This window comes from Chrysemys picta, chromosome 12 (genome assembly GCF_011386835.1).
Source record: "Chrysemys picta bellii isolate R12L10 chromosome 12, ASM1138683v2, whole genome shotgun sequence".
NCBI lineage: Eukaryota > Metazoa > Chordata > Testudines > Emydidae > Chrysemys > Chrysemys picta.
Window position 1 is genome coordinate 5,733,024 of NC_088802.1, and position 26,766 is coordinate 5,759,789.

General features: G+C 67.1%; 2 protein-coding genes across 2 annotated transcripts in view; both read left to right on the forward strand.

Annotated features, from left to right (window-relative positions):
- LOC101940086 (C-type lectin domain family 2 member B-like) overlaps positions 1-26,766 on the forward strand; it is a 103,336-nt gene that overhangs the window by 23,894 nt on the left and 52,676 nt on the right. The window lies entirely within an intron of this gene.
- Positions 17,654-20,217, forward strand: LOC135974914 (myb/SANT-like DNA-binding domain-containing protein 2). Its single transcript, XM_065564184.1, has 2 exons — positions 17,654-18,545; positions 19,694-20,217. Exons 1-2 carry the CDS (start codon positions 18,005-18,007, stop codon positions 20,077-20,079), a joined length of 927 nt encoding a protein of 308 aa, XP_065420256.1. The 5' UTR covers positions 17,654-18,004; the 3' UTR covers positions 20,080-20,217.

Consider the following 26,766-nt stretch of genomic DNA (forward strand, 5'->3'; position numbering starts at 1 on the left):
CCAGAAACAAGGCCTGACCCCCACACCAACCTCAGATGCTACACCAGCGGAGACTGGGCCCCTGGCATAAAATCCAAATTGATTTCATTGACAAATTGCCTAGGAGCAAGGAGGGATTCCGATACTTGCTCGAGATTATAGATGCATTCTCAGGATGAGTCGAGGCTATTCTTACCGAGAACAATAGCGCCTGAACTGCTGCAAAGAAGTTGTTTTCGGAGGTGGTCTGTAGGTACGGAACGCCTGAAATTATCGACTCAGACAATGAAGGGTCTTTTGCAGGAGAGATATTTACACTTCCATGGTCAGGGCCTTGGAATTCACATAAATTCCACATTCCCTACCGGCCCCAATCCTCAGGACAGATAAAAGGATTAAACGAACTATCAAGGAGGCACTCAGAAAAGTTGTGGATAACACTGGGAAAAATTGGCCTGAGAAATTGCCGCTTATCCTAGCTGCCACCCGCAGCAGCAACAGATTAAAATCTAAGATCCAGCCATATCAAATCCTCTTTGGACAAGCCATGAGGCTGGCTATCAACCCCAAGCAGATAACAGAGACCGCTGAAGACAGCCCGCTCGGGACGTATGAACACTGGCAGTGGCTGAAGCAGTTACAGGAGGACAAAGCTACCCTGCAATACAGGGTGAATCAAGCTATCGAGCTCATGAACAAGCAGATGGACCAGCAAAAGGCTGGAGACCCCCGACTCCGGGAGACAGGGGACCAGGTAATGTACTTAAAACTTGGCAAAAGGGATCACACATTGGAGTCGAGATGGACGGGTCCATACTCCATAGTTGATCGCCTCAGCCCGCTCATTTACCGCATAAATAAAGATGGCAAACTAAAATGGGTGCATGTTTCGCAGATTAAATTATTTGCATAAGACTAAATTTGTAACCATTATGTTCCAGACACCCAACATCATCTCGATGATCATCGGATACCAGGACCCGTGGACGTGGTGCGTTTTTATTGTTATCCTCATAGGACTGCGGATGGGAGAAGTACAAGAAAAGTCTCCATTCAGTCTGTGCCCGATAGTCCCAAGAGATCTGATAATCTTTTAGCTGTGCTGGACTCGGAGGGATTCGACTCAGGCTAGCATTGCTGGGAGACAGAGGTGGGGCTGGGGGAAGACTGGGCTGTGAGGATCGCCACAGAGTCTGTGCAAAGGAAGGGAACATTGGCCTTTCAGTCTCACCATGGACTCTGGAGTGTGTGGATGAAGGAGAACAAGGCTCAGCCATCCTATTGGGCCCTGGCGGCTGCGATCCCGGCCCCAGAGGACACAGTCCCAGCCTAGGGTTACCATATTTTGTGCCTCCAAAAGGAGGATACTCCATGGGGCCCCGGCCCCGCCCCCAGCCCCGCCCACGCCCCAACTCCGCCCCCGGCCTGGCACCGCACCGCCGTCCCGGCCCGGCCCCCGGAGCCCCCGGCCCGGCACCGCTCTGTCAGCCCGGCCCGGCCCCCGGAGCCCCCGGCCCGGCACCGCACCGCCGTCCCAGCCCGGCCCCCGGAGCCCCAGACCCGGCACCGCACCGCCGTCCCGGCCCCGGAGCCCCCGGCCCAGCATATTTTTAAAGATCCAGTGACTCTGGACTGTGGGCATAATTTCTGCCGATCCTGCACCCGCCCAGCACTGCCGGCCCCCGGGCCCCTGGCCGAGCACCCCCGGCCCCCGGCACCGCACCGCCGGCCCGCCCCGGCACCGCCGGCCCGGCGCCAGAGCCCCCGGCCCGGCACCGCACCGCCGTCCCGTCCCGGCCCCCGGAGCCCCCGGCCCGGCACCGCACCGCCGTCCCGGCCCGGCCCCCGGAGCCCCCGGCCCGGCACCGCACCGCCGTCCTGGCCCGGCGCGAGACACAGTGAATTGCTCAGTCTGCCAGGATATTTTTAAAGATCCAGTGCCTCTGGACTGTGGGCATAATTTCTGCCGATCCTGCATCACCCAGCATTGGGAGGGATTGAAGAGAAACTTCCCCTGTCCTCAGTGCAGGAAAAGGTTTCAGAAGGGAAAAATCCGGCCTAACCCCCAGCTGGAAGAAATAGCCAAACAAGTCAGGGCTCTGGCTGTGAAAGGGTGAGAGGGAGAGAAACTGTGTGAGAAACACAAGAAACCCTTGAAGCTGTTCTGTGAGCAACATAAGGAACCAGGGCCAGTGCAAGGATATTTTGCGCCCTATGCGAAACTTCCATCTTGCGCCCCCCCAATAACATCGGTTCATTGAGGGGCAAATCCCAATGAGCCTTTAGAGGCCCCAGGGGCCAGCCTGCCCAGGGGCCAGCTGTGCCCAGGGGCTGCTCCCCAGACCAGGTTCCCCCCTCCCTGCCCCCTGAACTCACCTGGAGGGTGCACAACCCCCCCGTGAGCCCTCCCCACCCCAGCGGCTCCTGCCCCAAGTCCTCTCACTGGCTTTGCCGGGCTTGGGGCCGCTGCAGCAGCTCGGCAGGGAGGAGCCGCCTTCCGGAGGCACAGGAGAGCCAGAGCGTCCTGCTTGCGGCAGCGGCGAGCCCAACCCATGGAGGAGCTGGCGCGACGCAGGGGGGCCTGCAAAGGCGGCGGAGCTGCTAGCTGGGAGCAGCCGCGCCCCTTGCCAGTCCTGCCCAGGCTGCAGCCAGGCGGCCCCCCTCCCGACTGGAGGCTGGAGACCCCCGACTCCGGGAGACAGGGGACCAGGTAATGTACTTAAAACTTGGCAAAAGGGATCACACATTGGAGTCGAGATGGACGGGTCCATACTCCATAGTTGATCGCCTCAGCCCGCTCATTTACCGCATAAATAAAGATGGCAAACTAAAATGGGTGCATGTTTCGCAGATTAAATTATTTGCATAAGACTAAATTTGTAACCATTATGTTCCAGACACCCAACATCATCTCGATGATCATCGGATACCAGGACCCGTGGACGTGGTGTGTTTTTATTGTTATCCTCATAGGACTGCGGATGGGAGAAGTACAAGAAAAGTCTCCATTCAGTCTGTGCCTGATAGTCCCAAGAGATCTGATAATCTTTTAGCTGTGCTGGACTCGGAGGGATTCGACTCAGGCTAGCATTGCTGGGAGACAGAGGTGGGGCTGGGGGAAGACTGGGCTGTGAGGATCGCCACAGAGTCTGTGCAAAGGAAGGGAACATTGGCCTTTCAGTCTCACCATGGACTCTGGAGTGTGTGGATGAAGGAGAACAAGGCTCAGCCATCCTATTGGGCCCTGGCGGCTGCGATCTCGGCCCCAGAGGACACAGTCCCAGCCTAGGGTTACCACATTTTGTGCCTCCAAAAGGAGGACACTCCACGGGGCCCCGGCCCCGCCCCCAGATCCGCCCACGCCCCAACTCCGCCCCCGGCCCGGCACCGCACCGCCGTCCCGGCCCGGCCCCCGCGGCCCGGCACCGCCGTCCCGGCCCCGGAGCCCCCGGCCCGGCACCGCTCTGTCGGCCCGTCCCGGCACCCGGAGCCCCCGGCCCGGCACCGCTCTATCAGCCCGGCCCGGGCCCCGGAGCCGCCGACCCGGCACCGCTCTGTCGGCCCGTCCCGGCCCCCGGAGCCCCCGGCCCGGCACCGCACCACCGTCCCGTCCCGGCCCCCGGAGCCCCCGGCCCGGCACCGCTCCGCCGGCCCCGGGCCCGGCCGAGCACCCCAGGCCCGGCACCGCTCCGCCGGCCCCGGGCCCGGCGGAGCACCCCCGGCCCGCCCAGCACTGCCGGCCCCCGGGCCCCTGGCCGAGCACCCCTGGCCCGCCCAGCACTGCCGGCCCCCGGGCCCCTGGCCGAGCACCCCCGGCCCCCGGCACCGCACCGCCGGACCGCCCCGGCACCGCCGGCCCGGCCGCAGAGCCCCCGGCCTGGCACCGCACCGCCGTCCTGGCCCGGCCCCCGGAGCCCCCGGCCCGGCACCGCTCTGTCGGCCCGTCCCGGCCCCCGGAGCCCCCGGCCGGGCACCGCACCGCCGTCCCAGCCCGGCCCCCGGAGCCCCCGGCCCGGCACCGCTCCGGCGGCCCTGGGCCCGGCCGAGCACCCCTGGCCCGGCACCGCTCGCCGGCCCCGGGCCCGGCGGAGCACCCCCGGCCCGCCCAGCACTGCCGGCCCCCGGGCCCCTGGCCGAGCACCCCCGGCCCCCCGGCACCGCATCGCCGGCCCGCCCCGGCACCGCCGGCCCGGCCCCAGAGCCCCCGGCCCGGCACCGCACCGCCGTCCCGGCCCCGGAGCCCCTGGCCCAGCATATTTTTAAAGAGCCAGTGACTCTGGACTGTGGGCATAATTTCTGCCAATCCTGCACCCGCCCAGCACTGCCGGCCCCCGGCCCGGCACCGCTCTGTCGGCCCGTCCCGGCCCCCGGAGCCCCCGGCCCGGCACCGCACCGCCGTCCCAGCCCGGCCCCCGGAGCCCCCGGCCCGGCACCGCTCCGCCGGCCCTGGGCCTGGCCGAGCACCCCTGGCCCGGCACCGCTCCGCCGGCCCCGGGCCCGGCGGAGCACCCCCAGCCCGCCCAGCACTGCCGGCCTCCGGGCCCCTGGCCGAGCACCCCCGGCCCCCGGCACCGCACCGTCGGCCCGCCCCGGCACCGCTGGCCCGGCCCCAGAGCCCCCGGCCCGGCACCGCACCGCCAGCCCGGCCCCGGAGCCCCCGGCCCAGCACCGCACCGCCGTCCCGGCCCGGCCCCCAGAGCCCCCGGCCCGGCACCGCTCAACCGGCCCTGGGCCCGGCCGAGCACCCCTGCCCCGGCACCGCTGGCCCGGCCCCCGAGACCCCGGCCCGGCACCGCACCGCCGGCCCGGCCCCGGAGCCCCCGGCCCAGCACCGCACCGCCGTCCCAGCCCGGCCCCCGGAGCCCCCGGCCCGACACCGCTCCGCCGGCCCTGGGCCCGGCCGAGCACCCCCGGCCCGCCCAGCACTGCCGGCCCCCGGGCCCCTGGCCGAGCACCCCCGGCCCCCGGCACCGCATCGCCGGCCCGCCCCGGAACCGCTGGCCCGGCCCCAGAGCCTCCGGCCCGGCACCGCACCGCTGGCCTGGCCCCGGAGCCCCCGGCCCAGCACCGCACCGCCGTCCTGGCCCGGCCCCCGGAGCCCCCGGCCCGGCACCGCACCGCCGTCCCGGCCCGGCCCCCGGAGCCCCCGGCCCGGCACCGCACCGCCGTCCCGGCCCGGCCCCCCCGTCCCGGCACCGCCGGCCCGGCCCCGGAGCCCCCGGCCCGGCACCGCTCTGTCGGCCCGGCCCCCGGAGCCCCCGGCCCGACACCGCTCCGCCGGCCCTGGGCCCGGCCGAGCACCCCCGGCCCGCCCAGCACTGCCGGCCCCCGGGCCCCTGGCCGAGCACCCCCGGCCCCCGGCACCGCATCGCCGGCCCGCCCCGGAACCGCTGGCCCGGCCCCAGAGCCTCCGGCCCGGCACCGCACCGCCGGCCTGGCCCCGAAGCCCCCGGCCCAGCACCGCACCGCCGTCCTGGCCCGGCCCCCGGAGCCCCCGGCCCGGCACCGCACCGCCGTCCCGGCCCGGCCCCCGGAGCCCCCGGCCCGGCACCGCACCGCCGTCCCGGCCCGGCCCCCCCGTCCCGGCACCGCCGGCCCGGCCCCGGAGCCCCCGGCCCGGCACCGCTCTGTCGGCCCGGCCCCCGGAGCCCCCGGCCCGGCACCGCACCGCCGTCCCAGCCCGGCCCCCGGAGCCCCCGGCCCGGCACCGCTCCGCCGGCCCTGGGCCCGGCCGAGCACCCCTGGCCCGGCACCGCTCCGCCGGCCCCGGGCCAGGCGGAGCACCCCCGGCCCGCCCAGCACTGCCGGCCCCCGGGCCCCTGGCCGAGCACCCCCGGCCCCCGGCACCGCACCGCCGGCCCGCCCCGGCACCGCTGGCCCGGCCCCAGAGCCCCCGGCCCGGCACCGCACCGCCGGCCCGGCCCCGGAGCCCCCGGCACAGCACCGCACCGCCGTCCCGTCCCGGCCCCCGGAGCCCCCGGCCCGGCACCGCTCCACCGGCCCTGGGCCCGGCCGAGCACCCCTGCCCCGGCACCGCTGGCCCGGCCCCAGAGACCCCGGCCCGGCACCGCACCGCCGTCCTGGACCGGCCCCCGGAGCCCCCGGCCCGGCACCGCACCGCCGTCCCGGCCCGGCCCCCCCGTCCCGGCACCGCCGTCCCGGCCCCGGAGCCCCCGGCCTGGCACCGCTCTGTCGGCCCGTCCCGGCCCCCGGAGCCCCCGGCCCGGCACCGCACCGCCGTCCCAGCCCGGCCCCCGGAGCCCCCGGCCCGGCACCGCTCCGCCGGCCCTGGGCCCGGCCGAGCACCCCTGGCCCGGCACCGCTCCGCCGGCCCCGGGCCCGGCCGAGCACCCCTGCCCCGGCACCGCTGGCCCGGCCCCAGAGACCCCGGCCCGGCACCGCACCGCCGGCCCGGCCCCGGAGCCCCCGGCCCAGCACCGCACCGCCGGCCTGGCCCCGGAGCCCCCGGCCCAGCACCGCACCGCCGTCCTGGCCCGGCCCCCGGAGCCCCCGGCCCGGCACCGCACCGCCGTCCCGTCCCGGCCCCCCCGTCCCGGCACCGCCGTCCCGGCCCCGGAGCCCCCGGCCCGGCACCGCTCTGTCGGCCCGTCCCGGCCCCCGGAGCCCCCGGCCCGCCCAGCACTTCCGGCCCCCGGGCCCCTGGCCGAGCACCCCCGGCACCGCATCGCCGGCCCGCCCCGGCACCGCCCGCCCGGCCCCAGAGCCCCCGGCCCGGCACCGCACCGCCGTCCCGGCCCCGGAGCCCCCGGCCCAGCATATTTTTAAAGAGCCAGTGACTCTGGAATGTGGGCATAATTTCTGCCAATCCGGCCCCCGGCCCGGCACCGCTCTGTCGGCCCGGCCCGGCCCCCGGAGCCCCCGGCCCGGCACCGCACCGCCGTCCCAGCCCGGCCCCCGGAGCCCCCGGCCCGGCACCGCTCCGCCGGCCCTGGGCCCGGCCGAGCACCCCTGGCCCGGCACCGCTCCGCCGGCCCCGCGCCCGGCGGAGCACCCCTGGCCGAGCACCCCCGGCCCCCGGCACCGCACCGCCGGCCCGCCCCGGCACCGCTGGCCCGGCCCCAGAGCCCCCGGCCCGGCACCGCACCGCCGGCCCGGCCCCGGAGCCCCCGGCCCAGCACCGCACCGCCGTCCCGGCCCGGCCCCCGGAGCCCCCGGCCCGGCACCGCCCCACCGGCCCTGGGCCCGGCCGAGCACCCCTGCCCCGGCACCGCTGGCCTGGCCCCAGAGACCCCGGCCCGGCACCGCACCGCCGGCCCGGCCCCGGAGCCCCCGGCCCAGCACCGCACCGCCGTCCTGGCCCGGCCCCCGGAGCCCCCGGCCCGGCACCGCACCGCCGTCCCGTCCCGGCCCCCCCGTCCCGGCACCGCCGTCCCGGCCCCGGAGCCCCCGGCCCGGCACCGCTCTGTCGGCCCGTCCCGGCCCCCGGAGCCCCCGGCCCGGCACCGCACCGCCGTCCCAGCCCGGCCCCCGGAGCCCCCGGCCCGGCACCGCTCCGCCGGCCCTGGGCCCGGCCGAGCACCCCTGGCCCGGCACCGCTCCGCCGGCCCCGGGCCCGGCGGAGCACCCCCGGCCCGCCCAGCACTGCCGGCCCCCGGGCCCCTGGCCGAGCACCCCCGGCCCCCGGCACCGCATCGCCGGCCCGCCCCGGCACCGCCGGCCCGGCCCCAGAGCCCCCGGCCCGGCACCGCACCGCCGTCCCGGCCCCGGAGCCCCCGGCCCAGCATATTTTTAAAGAGCCAGTGACTCTGGAATGTGGGCATAATTTCTGCCAATCCGGCCCCCGGCCCGGCACCGCACCGCCGTCCCAGCCCGGCCCCCGGAGCCCCCGGCCCGGCACCGCTCCGCCGGCCCTGGGCCCGGCCGAGCACCCCTGGCCCGGCACCGCTCCGCCGGCCCCGCGCCCGGCGGAGCACCCCCAGCCCGCCCAGCACTGCCGGCCTCCGGGCCCCTGGCCGAGCACCCCCGGCACCGCACCGCCGGCCCGCCCCGGCACCGCTGGCCCGGCCCCAGAGCCCCCGGCCCGGCACCGCACCGCCGGCCCGGCCCCGGAGCCCCCGGCCCAGCACCGCACCGCCGTCCCGGCCCGGCCCCCGGAGCCCCCGGCCCGGCACCGCTCCACCGGCCCTGGGCCCGGCCGAGCACCCCTGCCCCGGCACCGCTGGCCCGGCCCCAGAGACCCCGGCCCGGCACCGCACCGCCGGCCCGGCCCCGGAGCCCCCGGCCCAGCACCGCACCGCCGTCCTGGCCCGGCCCCCGGAGCCCCCGTCCCGGCACCGCACCGCCGTCCCGGCCCAGCCCCCCCGTCCCGGCACCGCTGGCCCGGCCCCAGAGACCCCGGCCCGGCACCGCACCGCCGGCCCGGCCCCGGAGCCCCCGGCCCAGCACCGCACCGCCGGCCTGGCCCCGGAGCCCCCGGCCCAGCACCGCACCGCCGTCCTGGCCCGGCCCCCGGAGCCCCCGGCCCGGCACCGCACCGCCGTCCCGGCCCGGCCCCCCCGTCCCGGCACCGCCGTCCCGGCCCCGGAGCCCCCGGCCCGGCACCGCTCTGTCGGCCCGTCCCGGCCCCCGGAGCCCCCGGCCCGGCACCGCACCGCCGTCCCAGCCCGGCCCCCGGAGCCCCCGGCCCGGCACCGCTCCGCCGGCCCTGGGCCCGGCCGAGCACCCCTGGCCCGGCACCGCTCCGCCGGCCCCGGGCCCGGCGGAGCACCCCCGGCCCGCCCAGCACTGCCGGCCCCCGGGCCCCTGGCCGAGCACCCCCGGCCCCCGGCACCGCATCGCCGGCCCGCCCCGGCACCGCCGGCCCGGCCCCAGAGCCCCCGGCCCGGCACCGCACCGCCGGCCCGGCCCCGGAGCCCCCGGCCCAGCATATTTTTAAAGAGCCAGTGACTCTGGACTGTGGGCATAATTTCTGCCAATCCGGCCCCCGGCCCGGCACCGCTCTGTCGGCCCGGCCCGGCCCCCGGAGCCCCCGGCCCGGCACCGCACCGCCGTCCCAGCCCGGCCCCCGGAGCCCCCGGCCCGGCACCGCTCCGCCGGCCCTGGGCCCGGCCGAGCACCCCTGGCCCGGCACCGCTCCGCCGGCCCCGCGCCCGGCGGAGCACCCCCAGCCCGCCCAGCACTGCCGGCCTCCGGGCCCCTGGCCGAGCACCCCCGGCCCCCGGCACCGCACCGCCGGCCCGCCCCGGCACCGCTGGCCCGGCCCCAGAGCCCCCGGCCCGGCACCGCACCGCCGGCCCGGCCCCGGAGCCCCCGGCCCAGCACCGCACCGCCGGCCCGGCCCGGCCCCCGGAGCCCCCGGCCCGGCACCGCTCCACCGGCCCTGGGCCCGGCCGAGCACCCCTGCCCCGGCACCGCTGGCCCGGCCCCAGAGACCCCGGCCCGGCACCGCACCGCCGTCCTGGCCCGGCCCCCGGAGCCCCCGGCCCGGCACCGCACCGCCGTCCCGGCCCGGCCCCCCCGTCCCGGCACCGCCGGCCCGGCCCCGGAGCCCCCGGCCCGGCACCGCTCTGTCGGCCCGTCCCGGCCCCCGGAGCCCCCGGCCCGGCACCGCACCGCCGTCCCAGCCCGGCCCGCGGAGCCCCCGGCCCGGCACCGCTCCGCCGGCCCTGGGCCCGGCCGAGCACCCCTGGCCCGGCACCGCTCCGCCGGCCCCGGGCCCGGCGGAGCACCCCCGGCCCGCCCAGCACTTCCGGCCCCCGGGCCCCTGGCCGAGCACCCCCGGCACCGCATCGCCGGCCCGCCCCGGCACCGCCCGCCCGGCCCCAGAGCCCCCGGCCCGGCACCGCACCGCCGTCCCGGCCCCGGAGCCCCCGGCCCAGTATATTTTTAAAGAGCCAGTGACTCTGGACTGTGGGCATAATTTCTGCCAATCCGGCCCCCGGCCCGGCACCGCTCTGTCGGCCCGGCCCGGCCCCCGGAGCCCCCGGCCCGGCACCGCACCGCCGTCCCAGCCCGGCCCCCGGAGCCCCCGGCCCGGCACCGCTCCGCCGGCCCTGGGCCCGGCCGAGCACCCCTGGCCCGGCACCGCTCCGCCGGCCCCGGGCCCGGCGGAGCACCCCCAGCCCGCCCAGCACTGCCGGCCTCCGGGCCCCTGGCCGAGCACCCCCGGCCCCCGGCACCGCACCGCCGGCCCGCCCCGGAACCGCTGGCCCGGCCCCAGAGCCCCCGGCCCGGCACCGCACCCCCGGCCCGGCCCCGGAGCCCCCGGCCCAGCACCGCACCGCCGGCCTGGCCCCGGAGCCCCCGGCCCAGCACCGCACCGCCGTCCTGGCCCGGCCCCCGGAGCCCCCGGCCCGGCACCGCACCGCCGTCCCGGCCCAGCCCCCCCGTCCCGGCACCGCCGTCCCGGCCCCGGAGCCCCCGGCCCGGCACCGCTCTGTCGGCCCGTCCCGGCCCCCGGGGCCCCCGGCCCGGCACCGCACCGCCGTCCCAGCCCGGCCCCCGGAGCCCCCGGCCCGGCACCGCACCGCCGTCCCAGCCCGGCCCCCGGAGCCCCCGGCCCGGCACCGCTCCGCCGGCCCTGGGCCCGGCCGAGCACCCCTGGCCCGGCACCGCTCCGCCGGCCCCGGGCCCGGCGGAGCACCCCCGGCCCGCCCAGCACTGCCGGCCCCCGGGCCCCTGGCCGAGCATCCCCGGCCCCCGGCACCGCATCGCCGGCCCGCCCCGGCACCGCCGGCCCGACCCCAGAGCCCCCGGCCCGGCACCGCACCGCCGTCCCGGCCCCGGAGTCCCCGGCCCAGCATATTTTTAAAGAGCCAGTGACTCTGGACTGTGGGCATAATTTCTGCCGATCCTGCACCCGCCCAGCACTGCCGGCCCCCGGGCCCCTGGCCGAGCATCCCCGGCGCCCGGCACCGCACCGCCGGCCCGGCCCCAGAGCCCCCGGCCCGGCACCGCACCGCCGGCCCGGCCCCGGAGCCCCCGGCCCAGCACCGCACCGCCGTCCCGGCCCGGCCCCCGGAGCCCCCGGCCCGGCACCGCTCCGCCGGCCCGGCCCGGCCCCCGGAGCCCCCGGCCCGGCACCGCACCACCGGCCCGGCCCCGGAGCCCCCGGCCCAGCACTGCACCGCCGGCCGGACCGCCCCGGCACCGCCGGCCCGGCCCCAGAGCCCCCGGCCCGGCACCGCACCGCCGGCCCGGCCCCGGAGCCCCCGGCCCAGCACCGCACCACCGGCCCGGCCCCCGGAGCTCCCGGTCCGGCACCGCACCGCCGTCCCGTCCCGGCCCCCGGAGCCCCCGGCCCGGCACCGCACCGCCGTCCCAGCCCGGCCCCCGGAGCCCCCGGCCCGGCACCGCTCCGCCGGCCCTGGGCCCGGCCGAGCACCCCTGGCCCGGCACCGCTCCGCCGGCCCCGGGCCCGGCGGAGCACCCCCGGCCCGCCCAGCACTTCCGGCCCCCGGGCCCCTGGCCGAGCACCCCCGGCACCGCATCGCCAGCCCGCCCCGGCACCGCCCGCCCGGCCCCAGAGCCCCCGGCCCGGCACCGCACCGCCGTCCCGGCCCCGGAGCCCCCGGCCCAGTATATTTTTAAAGAGCCAGTGACTCTGGACTGTGGGCATAATTTCTGCCAATCCGGCCCCCGGCCCGGCACCGCTCTGTCGGCCCGGCCCGGCCCCCGGAGCCCCCGGCCCGGCACCGCACCGCCGTCCCAGCCCGGCCCCCGGAGCCCCCGGCCCGGCACCGCTCCGCCGGCCCTGGGCCCGGCCGAGCACCCCTGGCCCGGCACCGCTCCGCCGGCCCCGGGCCCGGCGGAGCACCCCCAGCCCGCCCAGCACTGCCGGCCTCCGGGCCCCTGGCCGAGCACCCCCGGCCCCCGGCACCGCACCGCCGGCCCGCCCCGGAACCGCTGGCCCGGCCCCAGAGCCCCCGGCCCGGCACCGCACCCCCGGCCCGGCCCCGGAGCCCCCGGCCCAGCACCGCACCGCCGGCCTGGCCCCGGAGCCCCCGGCCCAGCACCGCACCGCCGTCCTGGCCCGGCCCCCGGAGCCCCCGGCCCGGCACCGCACCGCCGTCCCGGCCCAGCCCCCCCCGTCCCGGCACCGCCGTCCCGGCCCCGGAGCCCCCGGCCCGGCACCGCTCTGTCGGCCCGTCCCGGCCCCCGGGGCCCCCGGCCCGGCACCGCACCGCCGTCCCAGCCCGGCCCCCGGAGCCCCCGGCCCGGCACCGCACCGCCGTCCCAGCCCGGCCCCCGGAGCCCCCGGCCCGGCACCGCTCCGCCGGCCCTGGGCCCGGCCGAGCACCCCTGGCCCGGCACCGCTCCGCCGGCCCCGGGCCCGGCGGAGCACCCCCGGCCCGCCCAGCACTGCCGGCCCCCGGGCCCCTGGCCGAGCACCCCCGGCCCCCGGCACCGCATCGCCGGCCCGCCCCGGCACCGCCGGCCCGGCCCCAGAGCCCCCGGCCCGGCACCGCACCGCCGGCCCGGCCCCGGAGCCCCCGGCCCAGCATATTTTTAAAGAGCCAGTGACTCTGGACTGTGGGCATAATTTCTGCCAATCCTGCACCCGCCCAGCACTGCCGGCCCCCGCCCGGCACCGCTCTGTCGGCCCTGGGCCCGGCCGAGCACCCCTGGCCCGGCACCGCTCCGCCGGCCCGGCACCTGGGCCCGGCCGAGCACCCCTGGCCCGGCACCGCTCCGCCGGCCCCGGGCCCGGCGGAGCACCCCCCGGCCCGCCCAGCACTGCCGGCCCCCGGGCCCCTGGCCGAGCATCCCCGGCCCCCGGCACCGCATCGCCGGCCCGCCCCGGCACCGCCGGCCCGACCCCAGAGCCCCCGGCCCGGCACCGCACCGCCGTCCCGGCCCCGGAGCCCCCGGCCCAGCATATTTTTAAAGAGCCAGTGACTCTGGACTGTGGGCATAATTTCTGCCGATCCTGCACCCGCCCAGCACTGCCGGCCCCCGGGCCCCTGGCCGAGCATCCCCGGCGCCCGGCACCGCACCGCCGGCCCGGCCCCAGAGCCCCCGGCCCGGCACCGCACCGCCGGCCCGGCCCCGGAGCCCCCGGCCCAGCACCGCACCGCCGTCCCGGCCCGGCCCCCGGAGCCCCCGGCCCGGCACCGCTCCGCCGGCCCGGCCCGGCCCCCGGAGCCCCCGGCCCGGCACCGCACCACCGGCCCGGCCCCGGAGCCCCCGGCCCAGCACTGCACCGCCGGCCGGACCGCCCCGGCACCGCCGGCCCGGCCCCAGAGCCCCCGGCCCGGCACCGCACCGCCGGCCCGGCCCCGGAGCCCCCGGCCCAGCACCGCACCACCGGCCCGGCCCCCGGAGCTCCCGGCCCGGCACCGCACCGCCGTCCCGTCCCGGCCCCCGGAGCCCCCGGCCCGGCACCGCACCGCCGGCCTGGCCCGGCCCCCGGAGCCCCCGGCCCGGCACCGCACCGCCGTCGCCCCCGGCCCGGCACCGCACCGCCGTCCTGGCCCGGCGCGAGACACAGTGAATTGCTCAGTCTGCCAGGATATTTTTAAAGATCCAGTGCCTCTGGACTGTGGGCATAATTTCTGCCGATCCTGCATCACCCAGCATTGGGAGGGATTGAAGAGAAACTTCCCCTGTCCTCAGTGCAGGAAAAGGTTTCAGAAGGGAAAAATCCGGCCTAACCCCCAGCTGGAAGAAATAGCCAAACAAGTCAGGGCTCTGGCTGTGAAAGGGTGAGAGGGAGAGAAACTGTGTGAGAAACACAAGAAACCCTTGAAGCTGTTCTGTGAGCAACATAAGGAACCAGGGCCAGTGCAAGGATATTTTGCGCCCTATGCGAAACTTCCATCTTGCGCCCCCCCAATAACATCGGTTCATTGAGGGGCAAATCCCAATGAGCCTTTAGAGGCCCCAGGGGCCAGCCTGCCCAGGGGCCAGCTGTGCCCAGGGGCTGCTCCCCAGACCAGGTTCCCCCCTCCCTGCCCCCTGAACTCACCTGGAGGGTGCACAACCCCCCCGTGAGCCCTCCCCACCCCAGCGGCTCCTGCCCCAAGTCCTCTCACTGGCTTTGCCGGGCTTGGGGCCGCTGCAGCAGCTCGGCAGGGCACTGGAGAGCCAGAGCGTCCTGCTTGCGGCAGCAGCGAGCCCAACCCATGGAGGAGCTGGCGCGACGCAGGGGGGCCTGCAAAGGCGGCGGAGCTGCTAGCTGGGAGCAGCCGCGCCCCTTGCCCGTCCTGCCCAGGCTGCAGCCAGGCGGCCCCCCTCCCGACTGGAGGCTGGAGACCCCCGACTCCGGGAGACAGGGGACCAGGTAATGTACTTAAAACTTGGCAAAAGGGATCACACATTGGAGTCGAGATGGACGGGTCCATACTCCATAGTTGATCGCCTCAGCCCGCTCATTTACCGCATAAATAAAGATGGCAAACTAAAATGGGTGCATGTTTCGCAGATTAAATTATTTGCATAAGACTAAATTTGTAACCATTATGTTCCAGACACCCAACATCATCTCGATGATCATCGGATACCAGGACCCGTGGACGTGGTGTGTTTTTATTGTTATCCTCATAGGACTGCGGATGGGAGAAGTACAAGAAAAGTCTCCATTCAGTCTGTGCCCGATAGTCCCAAGAGATCTGATAATCTTTTAGCTGTGCTGGACTCGGAGGGATTCGACTCAGGCTAGCATTGCTGGGAGACAGAGGTGGGGCTGGGGGAAGACTGGGCTGTGAGGATCGCCACAGAGTCTGTGCAAAGGAAGGGAACATTGGCCTTTCAGTCTCACCATGGACTCTGGAGTGTGTGGATGAAGGAGAACAAGGCTCAGCCATCCTATTGGGCCCTGGCGGCTGCGATCCCGGCCCCAGAGGACACAGTCCCAGCCTAGGGTTACCATATTTTGTGCCTCCAAAAGGAGGACACTCCACGGGGCCCCGGCCCCGCCCCAGCCCCGCCCACGCCCCACCTCCGCCCCTTCCCCAAAGTCTCCGCCCCCTCCCCTGCTTCCCGCGAACATTTGATTCGCGGGAAGCCTGAAGCAGGTAAGGGGGGTGTGGGGGGAGGAGGCGCGGCCCAGTCTGGCCCCCCCGGCGTCTCCAGCCTGGGTCGGCTCGGGCCCTGGGGTGCCGGGCCCGGGCCCGGCCGAGCACGCCCGGCCCGCCCAGCACTGCCGGCCCCCGGCACCGCACCGCCGGTCCCCGGCCCCGGAGCCCCCGGCCCGGCAGCGCACCGCCGACCCCAGAGCCCCCGGCCCGGCACCGCCGGCCCCCGGGCCCCCGGCCCGGCACCGCTCCGCCGGCCCCCGAGCCCCCGGCCCGGCACCGCCGGCCCCCGGGCCCCCGGCCCGGCACCGCTCCGCCGGCCCCTGAGCCCCCGGCCCGGCACCGCACCGCCGACCCCAGAGCCCCCGGCCCGGCACCGCCGGCCCCCGGGCCCCCGGCCCGGCACCGCTCCGCCGGCCCCCGAGCCCCCGGCCCGGCACCGCCGGCCCCCGGGCCCCCGGCCCGGCACCGCTCCGCCGGCCCCCGGGCCCCCGGCCCGGCACCGCTCCGCCGGCCCCCGGGCCCCCGGCCCGGCACCGCTCCGCCGGCCCGGCCCCCGAACCCCCGGCCCGGCACCGCTCCGCCGGCCCGGCCCCCGAACCCCCGGCCCGGCACCGCTCCACCGGCCCGGCCCCCGACCGTCTCGATTATGAAAGGGGGTTGGTAACATTTTACAGATCTGATATCATGGCTCCTCCCGTCACTTACTGTATCACCTTCACAGAGAAAATCTTCCCTTTCTTTTGGCTGTGGTCTGCAGGAGCATGGGTCAGATTGTGTCCCTTAGTTATAAAATAGTTATAGCATCTGTGACAGAATTTCCTGCAGTATCCTTGAAAAAAATCTTACTGAGCCGGATACCCCAGTCCCTTAGTGGGTGAGGAAAGGGGGAACACGGCCAAGAGCCCGACACCCCAGTCCCTTGCCTGGTGCAGAATGGGGGAACATGGCCAAGAGCCGGACGCCCCAGTCCATTTTCAGGTGAGGAAAGGGGCAACACGGCCAAGAGCCAGACGCCCCAGTCCCTTGTGTGGTGCAGAATGGGGGAACACGGCCAAGAGCCGGATGCCCCAGTCCCTTGTGTGGTGCGGAATGGAGGAACACGGCCGACAGCTGGACGCCCCAGTACCTTAGGGGGTGAGGAAAGTGGGAACACGGCTGAGAGCCGGACGCCCCAGTCCCCTTGGGGGTGAGGAAAGGGGGAACACAGCCGGGAGCCGGACACCCCAGTCCCTTAGGGGGTGAAGAAAGGGGGAACACGGCTGAGAGCCGGACACCCCAGTCCCCTTAGGGGTGAGGAAAGGGGGAACACAGCCGGGTGCCGGACACCCCAGTCCCTTAGGGGGTGAGGAAAGGGGGAACATGGCCAAGAGTCGGACACCCCAGTCCATTTTTGGGTGAGGAAAGGGGGAACACGGCCAAGAGCCGGACACCCCAGTCCCTTAGTGGGTGAGGAAAGGGGGAACACGGCCAAGAGCCGGACACCCCAGTCCCTTTTGGGGTGAGGAAAGGGGGAACACGGCCGAGAGCCGGACACCGCAGTCCCTTTTGGGGTGAGGAAAGGGGGAACACGGCCGAGAGCCAGACACCCCAGTCCATTTTTGGGTGAGGAAAGGGGGAACACGGCCAACTGCCGGAAACCCCAGTTCCTTAGGGGGTGAAGAAAGGGGGAACATGGCTGACAGCCGGACGCCCCAGTCCCCTTGGGGGTGACGAAAGGGGGAACACGGCCAAGAGCCGGACGCCCCAGTCCCTTTTGGGGTGAGGAAAGGGGGAACACAGCCAAGAGCTGGATGACCGAGTCTCTTCGGGGGAGGGGAAACGGGGAACACAGCCGAGAGCCGGACACCCCAGTCCCTTAGGGGGAGGGAAAAGGGGGAACACGGCCGAGAGCCGGACACCCCAGTCCCTTAGGGGGAGGGAAAAGGGGGAACACGGCCGAGAGCCGGACACCCCAGTCCCTTAGGGGGAGGGAAAAGGGGGAACACGGCCGAGAGCCGGACACCCCAGTCCCTTAGGGGGAGGGAAAAGGGGGAACACGGCCGAGAGCCGGACACCCCAGTCCCTTAGGGGGAGGGAAAAGGGGGAACACGGCCGAGAGCCGGACACCCCAGTGCCTTTTGGGGTGAGGAAAGGGGGAACACGGCCGAGAGACGAATGCCCCAGTGCCTTTTGGGGTGAGGAAAGGGGGAACACGGCCGAGAGACGGACACCCCAGTCCCTTAGGGGGTGAGGAAAGGGGGAACATGGGTGAGAGTCGGACGCCCAAGTCCGTTTTCGGGTGAGGAAAGGGGGAACATGGCCGAGAGCCGGACGCCCCAGTCCCTTTGGGGGTGAGGAAAGGGGGAACACGGCCGAGAGCCGGACGCCCCAGTCCCTTAGGGGGTGAGGAAAGGGGGAACACGGCCGAAAGCCGGACGCCCCAGTCACTTAGGGGGTGAGGAAAGGGGGAACACGGCCAAAAGCCGAACACCCCAGTCCCTTTCGGGGTGAGGAAAGGGGGAACACGGCCGAGAGCCGGACGCCCCAGTCCCTTTGGGGGACCATATTTGAGAGGGAGGTAGTGTAGGGAATTGATGGATTTGCCTAAAGCATTCATTTAAAGGAGGTGATACATATACAGATATGCAGATGAAGTTATTGCAGCACTTGCACAGTCTTCTGATTTAGGTCTGGTCTACACTACGACTTTAATTCGGATTTATCAGCTTTAATTCGAATTAACCCTGTAACCGTCCACACAACGACGCTATTTAATTCGATGTAAAGGGCCCTTTAAATCGATTTCTGTACTCCACTCCAACGAGCGGAGTAGCGCCAAAATCGATTTTAGCAATTCGAATTAGGGTTAGTGTGGCCGCAATTCGATGGTATTGGCCTCCGGGAGCTATCCCGCAGTGCATCATTGTGACCGCTCTGGACAGCAATCTGAACTCGGATGCACTGGCCAGGTAGACAGGAAAAGCCCCGCGAACATTTGAATTTCATTTCCTGTTTGCCCAGCGTGGAGAGCACAGGTGACCACAGATACCTCATCAGCACAGGTAACCATGCAGGCTGATAATCGAAAAAGAGCACCAGCATGGACCGTGAGGGAGGTACTGGATCTGATCGCTGTATGGGGAGAGGATTCAGTGCTTGCAGAACTTCGTTCTAAAAGACGAAATGCAAAAACTTTTGAAAAAATTTCCAAGGGCATGATGGAGAGAGGCCACAATAGGGACTCTGAGCAGTGCCGCGTGAAGGTCAAGGAGCTCAGACAAGCCTATCAAAAAACAAAGGAGGCAAACGGTCGCTCCGGGTCAGAGCCGCGGACATGCCGCTACTACGCCGAGCTGCATGCAATTCTAGGGGGGGCTGCCACCACTACCCCACCTTTGTTCGTGGATTCTGGGTCGGGGATAGTCTCGACGCCTGAGGATTCTGCCGATGGGGTAGAGGAGAAGGAGGAGGAGGAGGATGAGCTTGCAGAGAGCACACAGCACTCCCTTCTCCCCAACAGCCAGGATCTTTTTATCACCCCGACTGAAGTACCCTCCCAAGCCTCCCAAGCCAGTACCCAAGACTCTGACCCCATGGAAGGGACCTCAGGTGAGTTTACCTTTTAAAATATAAAACTTGTTTTAAAAGCAAACGGTTTTTAATGATTACTTTGCCTGACTTTGCATTCGCGGTCAGTTCAGCTACTGGAAAAGTCTGTAGCTACTGGAAAAGTCTGTTAACGTGTCTGGGGATGGAGCGGAAATCCTCCAGGGACATCTCAATGAAGCTCTCCTGGAGGTACTCCGAAAGCCTTGCCAGAAGGTTTCTGGGCAGTGCATCTTTATTCCCTCCTCCATGGTAGGACACTTGACCACGCCATGCTTGCAGCAAGTAATCTGGTATCATTGCCTGACAAAGCCTGGCAGCGTATGGTCCCGGTGTTTGCTGGCATTCAAGCAACATCCGTTCTTTATCTTGTTGTGTAATCCTCAGGAGAGTGATATCACTCCTGGTAACCTGGTTGAAATACGGGAACTTAATTAAGGGGACAGAGGTGGCCGTTCCTACTGGGCTGTTTGCCTGTGGCGGAAAATAAATCCTTCCCTGCAGTTAGCCAAGCGCAGATGGGAAATTGGCCCTGAGTTTTTCGCGTTTGGCTAGCAGGGATCTTCCCTGATACCAGCCACGCGGTGGGGGGAGGGGTACCGTGATCATCCCAGAGAATTCATGGCAAGAGGGGGGGGGGCGGCGGCGGGGGGGGGGGTTAGTTTGGTGCCTGCAGGGATCTTCCCTGATACCAGCCACGCGGTGGGGGGGAGGGGTACAGCGATCATCCCAGAGAATTCATGGCGAGGGGGGGGGGTTAGTTTGTTTTCTGGTGCTGCTGAATGTTAACAGAAAAACCGCAGCACTCTACTTGCCTGAAGGGGCCCAGACAAGCCCCACCACACTGCCCCCCCCCCCAACTGGCTGAGATTGGCCAGGCTTCTGCAGCACTCTACAAGCTATGCTTGGTATGTGGGAAAGGACGGCGCAGAAGCTTACCATGGCCGCATGCAAGCCGAACTCTGTTGCCCAGACCTGTGATCTCTAGCAGCAAAGCCACAGGCACTCAGCATTAAGAGGCAAAATGCAACCTTGCACAGAAATCACATGTGCTATGTAATGTGAACAGTGTTGGTCACCGTGAAAGAGTATAAGCATTGTTCTGCAAAATGTAGCTTTTAAAACAATTCTCTTTTTTCCCCTCCCTACAGCAGCTGCAAATTCCTCAAGCCTCCCTCCTCCATCCCGAAGGTTATCACAGATAAGGCGTCGTAAGAAGAAGACGCGAGACGAGATGTTTTCGGAAATTATGCAATCCAGCAGGAGTGACAGAGCTCATCTGAATGAGTGGAAGGAAACAGTTTCAAAGTATAGGAAAGAAGTCAGTGAACGTGAGGACAGGAGGGACCAACGTGAGGAGAGGAGAGACGATCGAGATGAGAGATGGCGGCAGGAAGACCAGAGGATGAAGGATGCAACGCTGGGGCTGCTCCGGCGTCTGGTGGAGGTTCAGGAACGGCTGCTGGAAAACAGACTGCCGCTTCAGCCCCTGTTCCACCCTCCCCATGTTCCGTATCCTCCTCACCCAGACGTGTAAGAATGCGGGGGGGAGGCTCCGTACACCTTCCCATTCCACCCCAGTAGACAGCCCAAGCAAAAGGCTGTCATTTTTTTAACTTTTTCTTTGTGGCTTTTTCCTTCCCAGCAATCCTCCTCCCAAATACCACCCGGGTTCCCTCCCTCTTTTTCTAATCTATTAATAAAGAATAAATGATTTTTAAATGATAGTGACTTTATTTGGTTTGAAAGAAAGCTGGGGGAAGGGGCAGGGTGGGTTCCTTACAGAAAATCAGTCAATAAAGGGGGTGGGTTTTCATGAAGGAGAAACAAACAGATATTTCACACTGTAGCCTGGCCAGTCATGAAACTGGTTTTTAAAGCTTCTCTGATGCACACCGCTTCCTGGTGTGATCTTCTAATCGCCCTGGTGTCTGGCTGCGCGTAATCAGCAGCCAGGCGATTTGCCTCAGCCTCCCACCCCGCCATAAAGGTCTCCCCCTTACTTTCACAGAGATTGTGGAGCACACAGCAAGCAGAAATAACAATGGGGAGATTTCTTTGGCTGAGGTCAGAGCGAGTCAATAATGATCTCCAGCGGCCTTTTAAACGGCCAAATGCACCTTCTACCACCATTCTGCACTTGCTTAGCCTGTAGTTAAACAGCTCCTGACTCCTGTCCAGGCTGCCTGTGTATGGCTTCATGAGCCATGGCATTAAGGGGTAGGCTGGGTCCCCAAGAATAACTATGGGCATTTCAACATCCCCAACGGTTATTTTCTGGTCCGGAAAGTAAGTCCCTTGCTGCAGCCCTTTAAACAGAGTAGTGTTCCTGAAGACGCGAGCGTCATGAACCCTTCCCGCCCAGCCCGCGTTGATGTTGGTGAAACGTCCCTTGTGATCCACAAGTGCTTGCAGCACCATGGAAAAGTACCCCTTGCGGTTTATGTACTCGGTGGCTTGGTGCTCCGGTGCCAAGATAGGGATATGGGTTCCGTCTATTGCCCCACCACAGTTAGGGAATCCCATTGCAGCAAAACCATCCACTATAGCCTGCACATTTCCCAGAGTCACTAACTTTCGTAGCAGCACCTGAGTGATTGCTTTGGCTACTTGCATCACAGCAGCCCCCACAGTAGATTTGCCCACTCCAAATTGATTCCCGACTGACCGGTAGCTGTCTGGCGTTGCAAGCTTCCACAGGGCTATCGCCACGCGCTTCTCAACTGTGAGGGCTGCTCTCATCTTGGTATTCTGGCGTTTCAGGGCAGGGGACAGCAAGTCACAAAGTTCCATGAAAGTGCCCTTACGCATGCGAAAGTTCCGCAGCCACTGGGAATCGTCCCAGACCTGCAACACTATGCGGTCCCACCAGTCTGTGCTTGTTTCCCTTGCCCAGAATCGGCGTTCCATGGATAGAATCTGCCCCATTAACAACATGATCTCCAAAGCACCGGGGCCCGTGGTTTCACAGAATTCTGTGTCCGTGTCCATGTCCTCATCATGCTTGTCGCTGCGCTGCCGCCGCCGCTGCCTCCTCTCCTCGTTTTTCTGGTCTTGGCTGAGCATAAACTCCACGAGAACGCGCGAGGTGTTTACAATATTCATGAGTGCTGTCTTGACCTCAGCGGGCTCCATGCTTGCCGTGGTATGGAGTCTGCAGTGTTCACCCACCCAGGAAAAAAGGCGCGAAAATGGTTGTCTGCCGTCCGTTGCTTTCATGCAGGGAGGGAGGGAGGGAGGGAGGAGGTGAGGCTGTACCCAGAACCACCTGCGACGATGTTTTTTGTCCCATCAGGCACTGGGATCTTAACCCACAATCCCAATGGGCGCGGGAGACTGCGGGAACTATGGGATAGCTATAGAATTGCTACCCACAGTGCAACGGTGCAGAAATCGACGCTAGCCCCGGTACTTGGACGCACACCACCGAATTAATGTGCTAGTGTGGCCGCACTCATTTCGACTTTATACAACCTGTTTCTCAAATCCGAATTATCTAAATTCGGATTAATCCCGTAGTGTAGACATACCCTTAGAGACTTACAGCCTTAACAGATACGATTTTCCATTTGCTATGATGTTCTGACTCCCCCTCAGCAATGAGCACTGACTTCTCGCTCTCTCTCTCTCTCTCTCCCCACCCAGCGGATGTGACTCTGGATCCAGAAACAGCTCATCCTACAATAGCGGTATCTGAGGATGGGAGAAGTGCAAGAAAATCTCCACTCAGGCTGTGCCCGACAGTCCCAAGAGATTTGAGACTCTTTTAGCTGTGCTGGGCTCTGAGGGATTCGACTCAGGCTAGCATTGCTGGGAGACAGAGGTGGGGCTGGGGGAAGACTGGGCTGTGAGGATCGCCACAGAGTCTGTGCAAAAGAAGGGAACATTGGCCTTTCAGTCTCACCATGGACTCTGGAGTGTGTGGATGAAGGAGAACAAGGCTCAGCCATCCTATTGGGCCCTGGCGGCTGCGATCCCGGCCCCAGAGGACACAATACCAGCCACGATGGGGGATCCAGCTGTAATGCCGACTGAGATACTGGTACCCACATCCCAGAGCAAGACAGCCATAAAGATCAGAGTTTGTCTGGAATATGAAAGGGGGATGGTGACATTTTACAGATCTGATATCATGGCTCCTCCCTTCACTTACTGTATCACCTTCACAGAGAAAATCTTTTGGCTGTGGTCTGCAGGAGCATGGGTCAGATTGTGTCCCTTAGTTATAAAAAATAGTTATAGCATCTGTGACAGATAGGGGAATTTCCTGCAGTATCCTTGAAAACAATCTTACTGATTTGCGTTTAAGTATCTTTGGAGTCCATTGTATTAAACCTCTCGTGGAGCGAGGTGGGATTTACAGCCTGGAAAACCCCACCAGGGAAGACGCTAGTCTCTGCCTAAGAGAGGTGTCTGCTGAGGAGCCGGGATCCTACAGTGGGTGCCCTTGTTGGACCACAGAGGGGAAATACAGGAGCAATTGCTCTGAACTGTGAAAGCATCTGTATTCCAACTCCCCATACAAAAGTGCATCAGCCTTGAACTGTCCCCAGTGACTGGGTATCTTGGGGGTAGGAATAGAGGAGTATAATCTAAGGAGGCTTTTTAATCCTTTGGAAATTTTCGAGCACACTTGGCAGCTGATTATTTTTAGAGAAGAGAAAGAAGGTGTTATTGTGGAAAATCTGAAAAGGTTTCCAGCATTGGAGAAAAATTGATCATTTTCAGCTATGTTAATGACAAGTCAAAGTAGAGGAAAGCGATGTCACATGGCTAAGCTCTACCCTGCTGAGCAGTCTGTGTTGCTTAGCTGACCATCTCTTTTGTGCACAATTTTGAACTGCAACATTTAACAAGATTAAGCTTATTAAATGTTGAAGTTCAAACTGGATACAAATAGAGCTGATGGTAAAACTGAAGAAAGAATTTCACAACATTCTGAAAGGTCCTTTCTGGCCTTCAGTGGGTCGTAGAATGGCTCCAGGCAGAGGTGCTAGGAACCCTGAGATGTACCCCCATAAACTCTAGCGCTGAACACTACTATGGTGCATGCTTGGCTCTGCAGTGTGGGTGCTAGCAGGCAGGCTTGTACAGCATGGGTACACTCTACAGTCTTCACATACCGAAAGAGGCTACAGGCATGTCTACATGCAGAGTTACAGCCGTTTAACTTAAGGCATGATTTTATCCTGACTTACTTAAACCAGGGCAAAAGAGTGTGTGGACGCTTATTTCAATTTAGCTTTAAAATTTTCTTAAGCTAAACTGAAATAAGTCTGATGCAAACCAAAATAAACTGCTGTGACATGGTCAGGCCAGATGGCTACAGGAGAGTGATCCTACTGGGATCCAGGAAGTGAGCAGGCGGAAGCCCCCTCTCCTCTCCCCCCCCCCCCCCCCCCCGCCTAAGGTGAGGATCCACAGGACCTGGAAGCCAAATGATTCCGGGGGACAACTAATTAAACAACAGGGACAGAAGTGAGGTCAAAGGGTCAAACGAAGGGAACCTGATGGGGACACCGAGCAGAAAACCCCCGACAGCTCCTCCTCCTCAAAGGCGTCAAAGGAGCCAGCGGACGCCGCCAGGAGAACTCTGCCCAGATGTGTGAACGGACAGAGGATCGGAAATAGGCCCCACAGTCACAGGAGACCCCATTGGCTACAGGAGAGTGATAGAAGGTAAATACATTAGCCCCAGATTAAGCCGGTCCCTTTTCTCTGAGTAAGATAATGGGCTGTTCCAGAACAATCAGGAAGTTTCTGGAACCAATTAAGGCAGGCAGCTCAGGATCTGCCCTCAGAGCCGCGTCCAGTAGTGGAGCGACCAAGGGTGCGAGTGCTGACGTTGGCACTGGTGACTCCGGCAGTGAGGGGAGAGCCGTTGAGTCCGGTGCATGTGGGCTCCCCGCCTCATAGCGTGGTCGAGCCCCAGTTGCCATAGACTCCGGATACATTTGCGGCTGCAAGGGATCTTATCGCAATGACGGAGTCGACATCCCCGCAGCAGACCGCGGCACCAGTTCCTGTTTGTGGGGAACCATCCCGGGGCAAGCCATCCCTGATCCAACCATCAACTCCACTGGGGGAACTGTGGCACTGGTCACATTCCCGGATCTGTTCCCGCTCTTGATGCTGCTCGCAGTCCCGACATCGCTCTCTCTCACAGTGCCGGTCATACTCGCAGCACCGATCCGGCTCATGGCGTCGATCCGACTCCCGGCACCCCTCCATACACCGGTCACCGACCAGGAGCAGATCTCGGTGCCGCTCTGGGAGACGGTCATCGTCGCAGTCGAGGTCCAGATCTAGGCACCAGTCTAGGTCCCGGCAACGTTCCCCAGCTTTGAGGCAATGCTTCCTGCATTCGTGGCACCGACCCACAGCTGCTCGGTACCCGTCTCCGTCACATCGGGGTGACTCGGCACAGACTCGCTTGGCGCCACCATGGCCTTCGCGGTCTGCATCGTGTTTGTTGGAGTCCAACGTGAGATCACGCCACTCGGGCCATGTCACAGCCTAGTCTAACAGTGGAGCTGCTCACTGGCAGCAGGGGGGCCACGGTCCTGTCCAGGGGTCCACCCAGTGACCCTTTTGGACACCGTGGGCATACCACCAGGCCCAGAGTGCCCCATCCGGGGCTTCCCGCTCAGTTCTCAGAGCCTCGAGTGCCAGAGGCCACCATCAGCCACCCTTCTCCTGGGGGCATGGAAACTGTAGCTCCCCATGCTTCCTCATCTCCAGCCCAGGGTCCAGTCTCCGAGGTAGCAGACCCTGACCAGGGAGACCCGGCCCAACAGGAGGCCCCACTCGACCCTCTTGGTCCTGTGGCTTCCTCCTCATCCTCACCAGACGAGGCGGTGGCGGGAGCAAACGTCTCAGGTCCCCCTCCAATAGACCTCTGTGCCCACCAGGACATCCTGCATAGGGGGCCCCTATCATGAACCTCCAAGCGGAGGAGGTTGTAGAGATGCAGGACCCAGTGGTGGATATTTTGTAGGCTGAGGCCCCGTCTCGAGTGGCTTTACCACTCATCCGCACTATACAGACCACAGCCAGAACAATCTGGCAAACGCCTGTGTTATACCAATAGAATAAAAACCAGCAGGATCTTATTAAGAGGGATAAGGCAAAGATGCCACATTTATTGTAAATATAATGATAAAGCAAAAGATAAAAGTAATATCCCTACACCTGCATCCATTCCTCCAACGGCTAAAGGGGTGTAGCGTAAATACTTTGTCCCCTCCAAGGGTTAAGATTACTTGTACACCCATCCACAGCCCTGTTCGCTGCTAGTGGCCTCAGTGAACGAGAAGGAGTGGCATGGCCAGCAAGCGCTGGCGCCCAAGTTGAAAGAGGCCAAACGTCTCAATTTGTTCGAGTGCATGGTCTATTCAGCAGGCGGGCTACAGCTCAGAATTGCAAATCAGCAGGCACTCCTGAGCCACTATAACTATAACTCCTGGAACTCCATGCTAAAATTCAAGGAGCTGGTGCCTCCGGAGTCCAGAGAAGAGTTTGGGGCCCTGGTAGAGGAGGCAAAAAGGTGGTAAGGACCTCCTTGCACGCCTCACTGGATGCTGCGGACTCCGCTGTTCGGACACTCATCGGGAATAGCTATGCAGCGTATATCTTGGCTGCAGGCTTCCGGCTTACTACTGGAGCTGCAACAAACTCTACAAGACCTTCCTTTCGAGGGTGAAGGCCTCAAATACCACTGAAATTCAATAGGATTTAGGAATGTAACTCAGGCTCCTTTGAAAATCCTCCTTTCTTATTTCTTTATAAAGCATAGATGGTGCCTCTTTCATATACTGTGCTGCCCAACATTAGAATATAGCAACTGTCTGACAAGAGACAAGTCAGTTGTAACATAGAACAGACGTAGGTCATTGGGATTTGTTGGGTACTTTTGAAAAGCAGACAGGGGCCTAAAAGCGGGTTTAAGAGCCTATTTTTAGACTCCTATTTTTGCAAAATCTTGGCCTCAATGGTTATTGTAAAACAGTGATTTTCAACCTTTTTTGCATTTGTGGACCCCTACAAAATTGCAAATGGAGCTGCAGACTCCTTTGGAAATCTTAGACATAGTCTGTGGACTCCCAGGGGTCTGTGGACCACAGGTTGAAAACCACTGTTGTAACAAAAATATCTACTTTTTTAAAAAAGGAATTAAGATATGAACTTCTATCAATTTCATTGAAAAAGCATCCTGGGAGAAAAC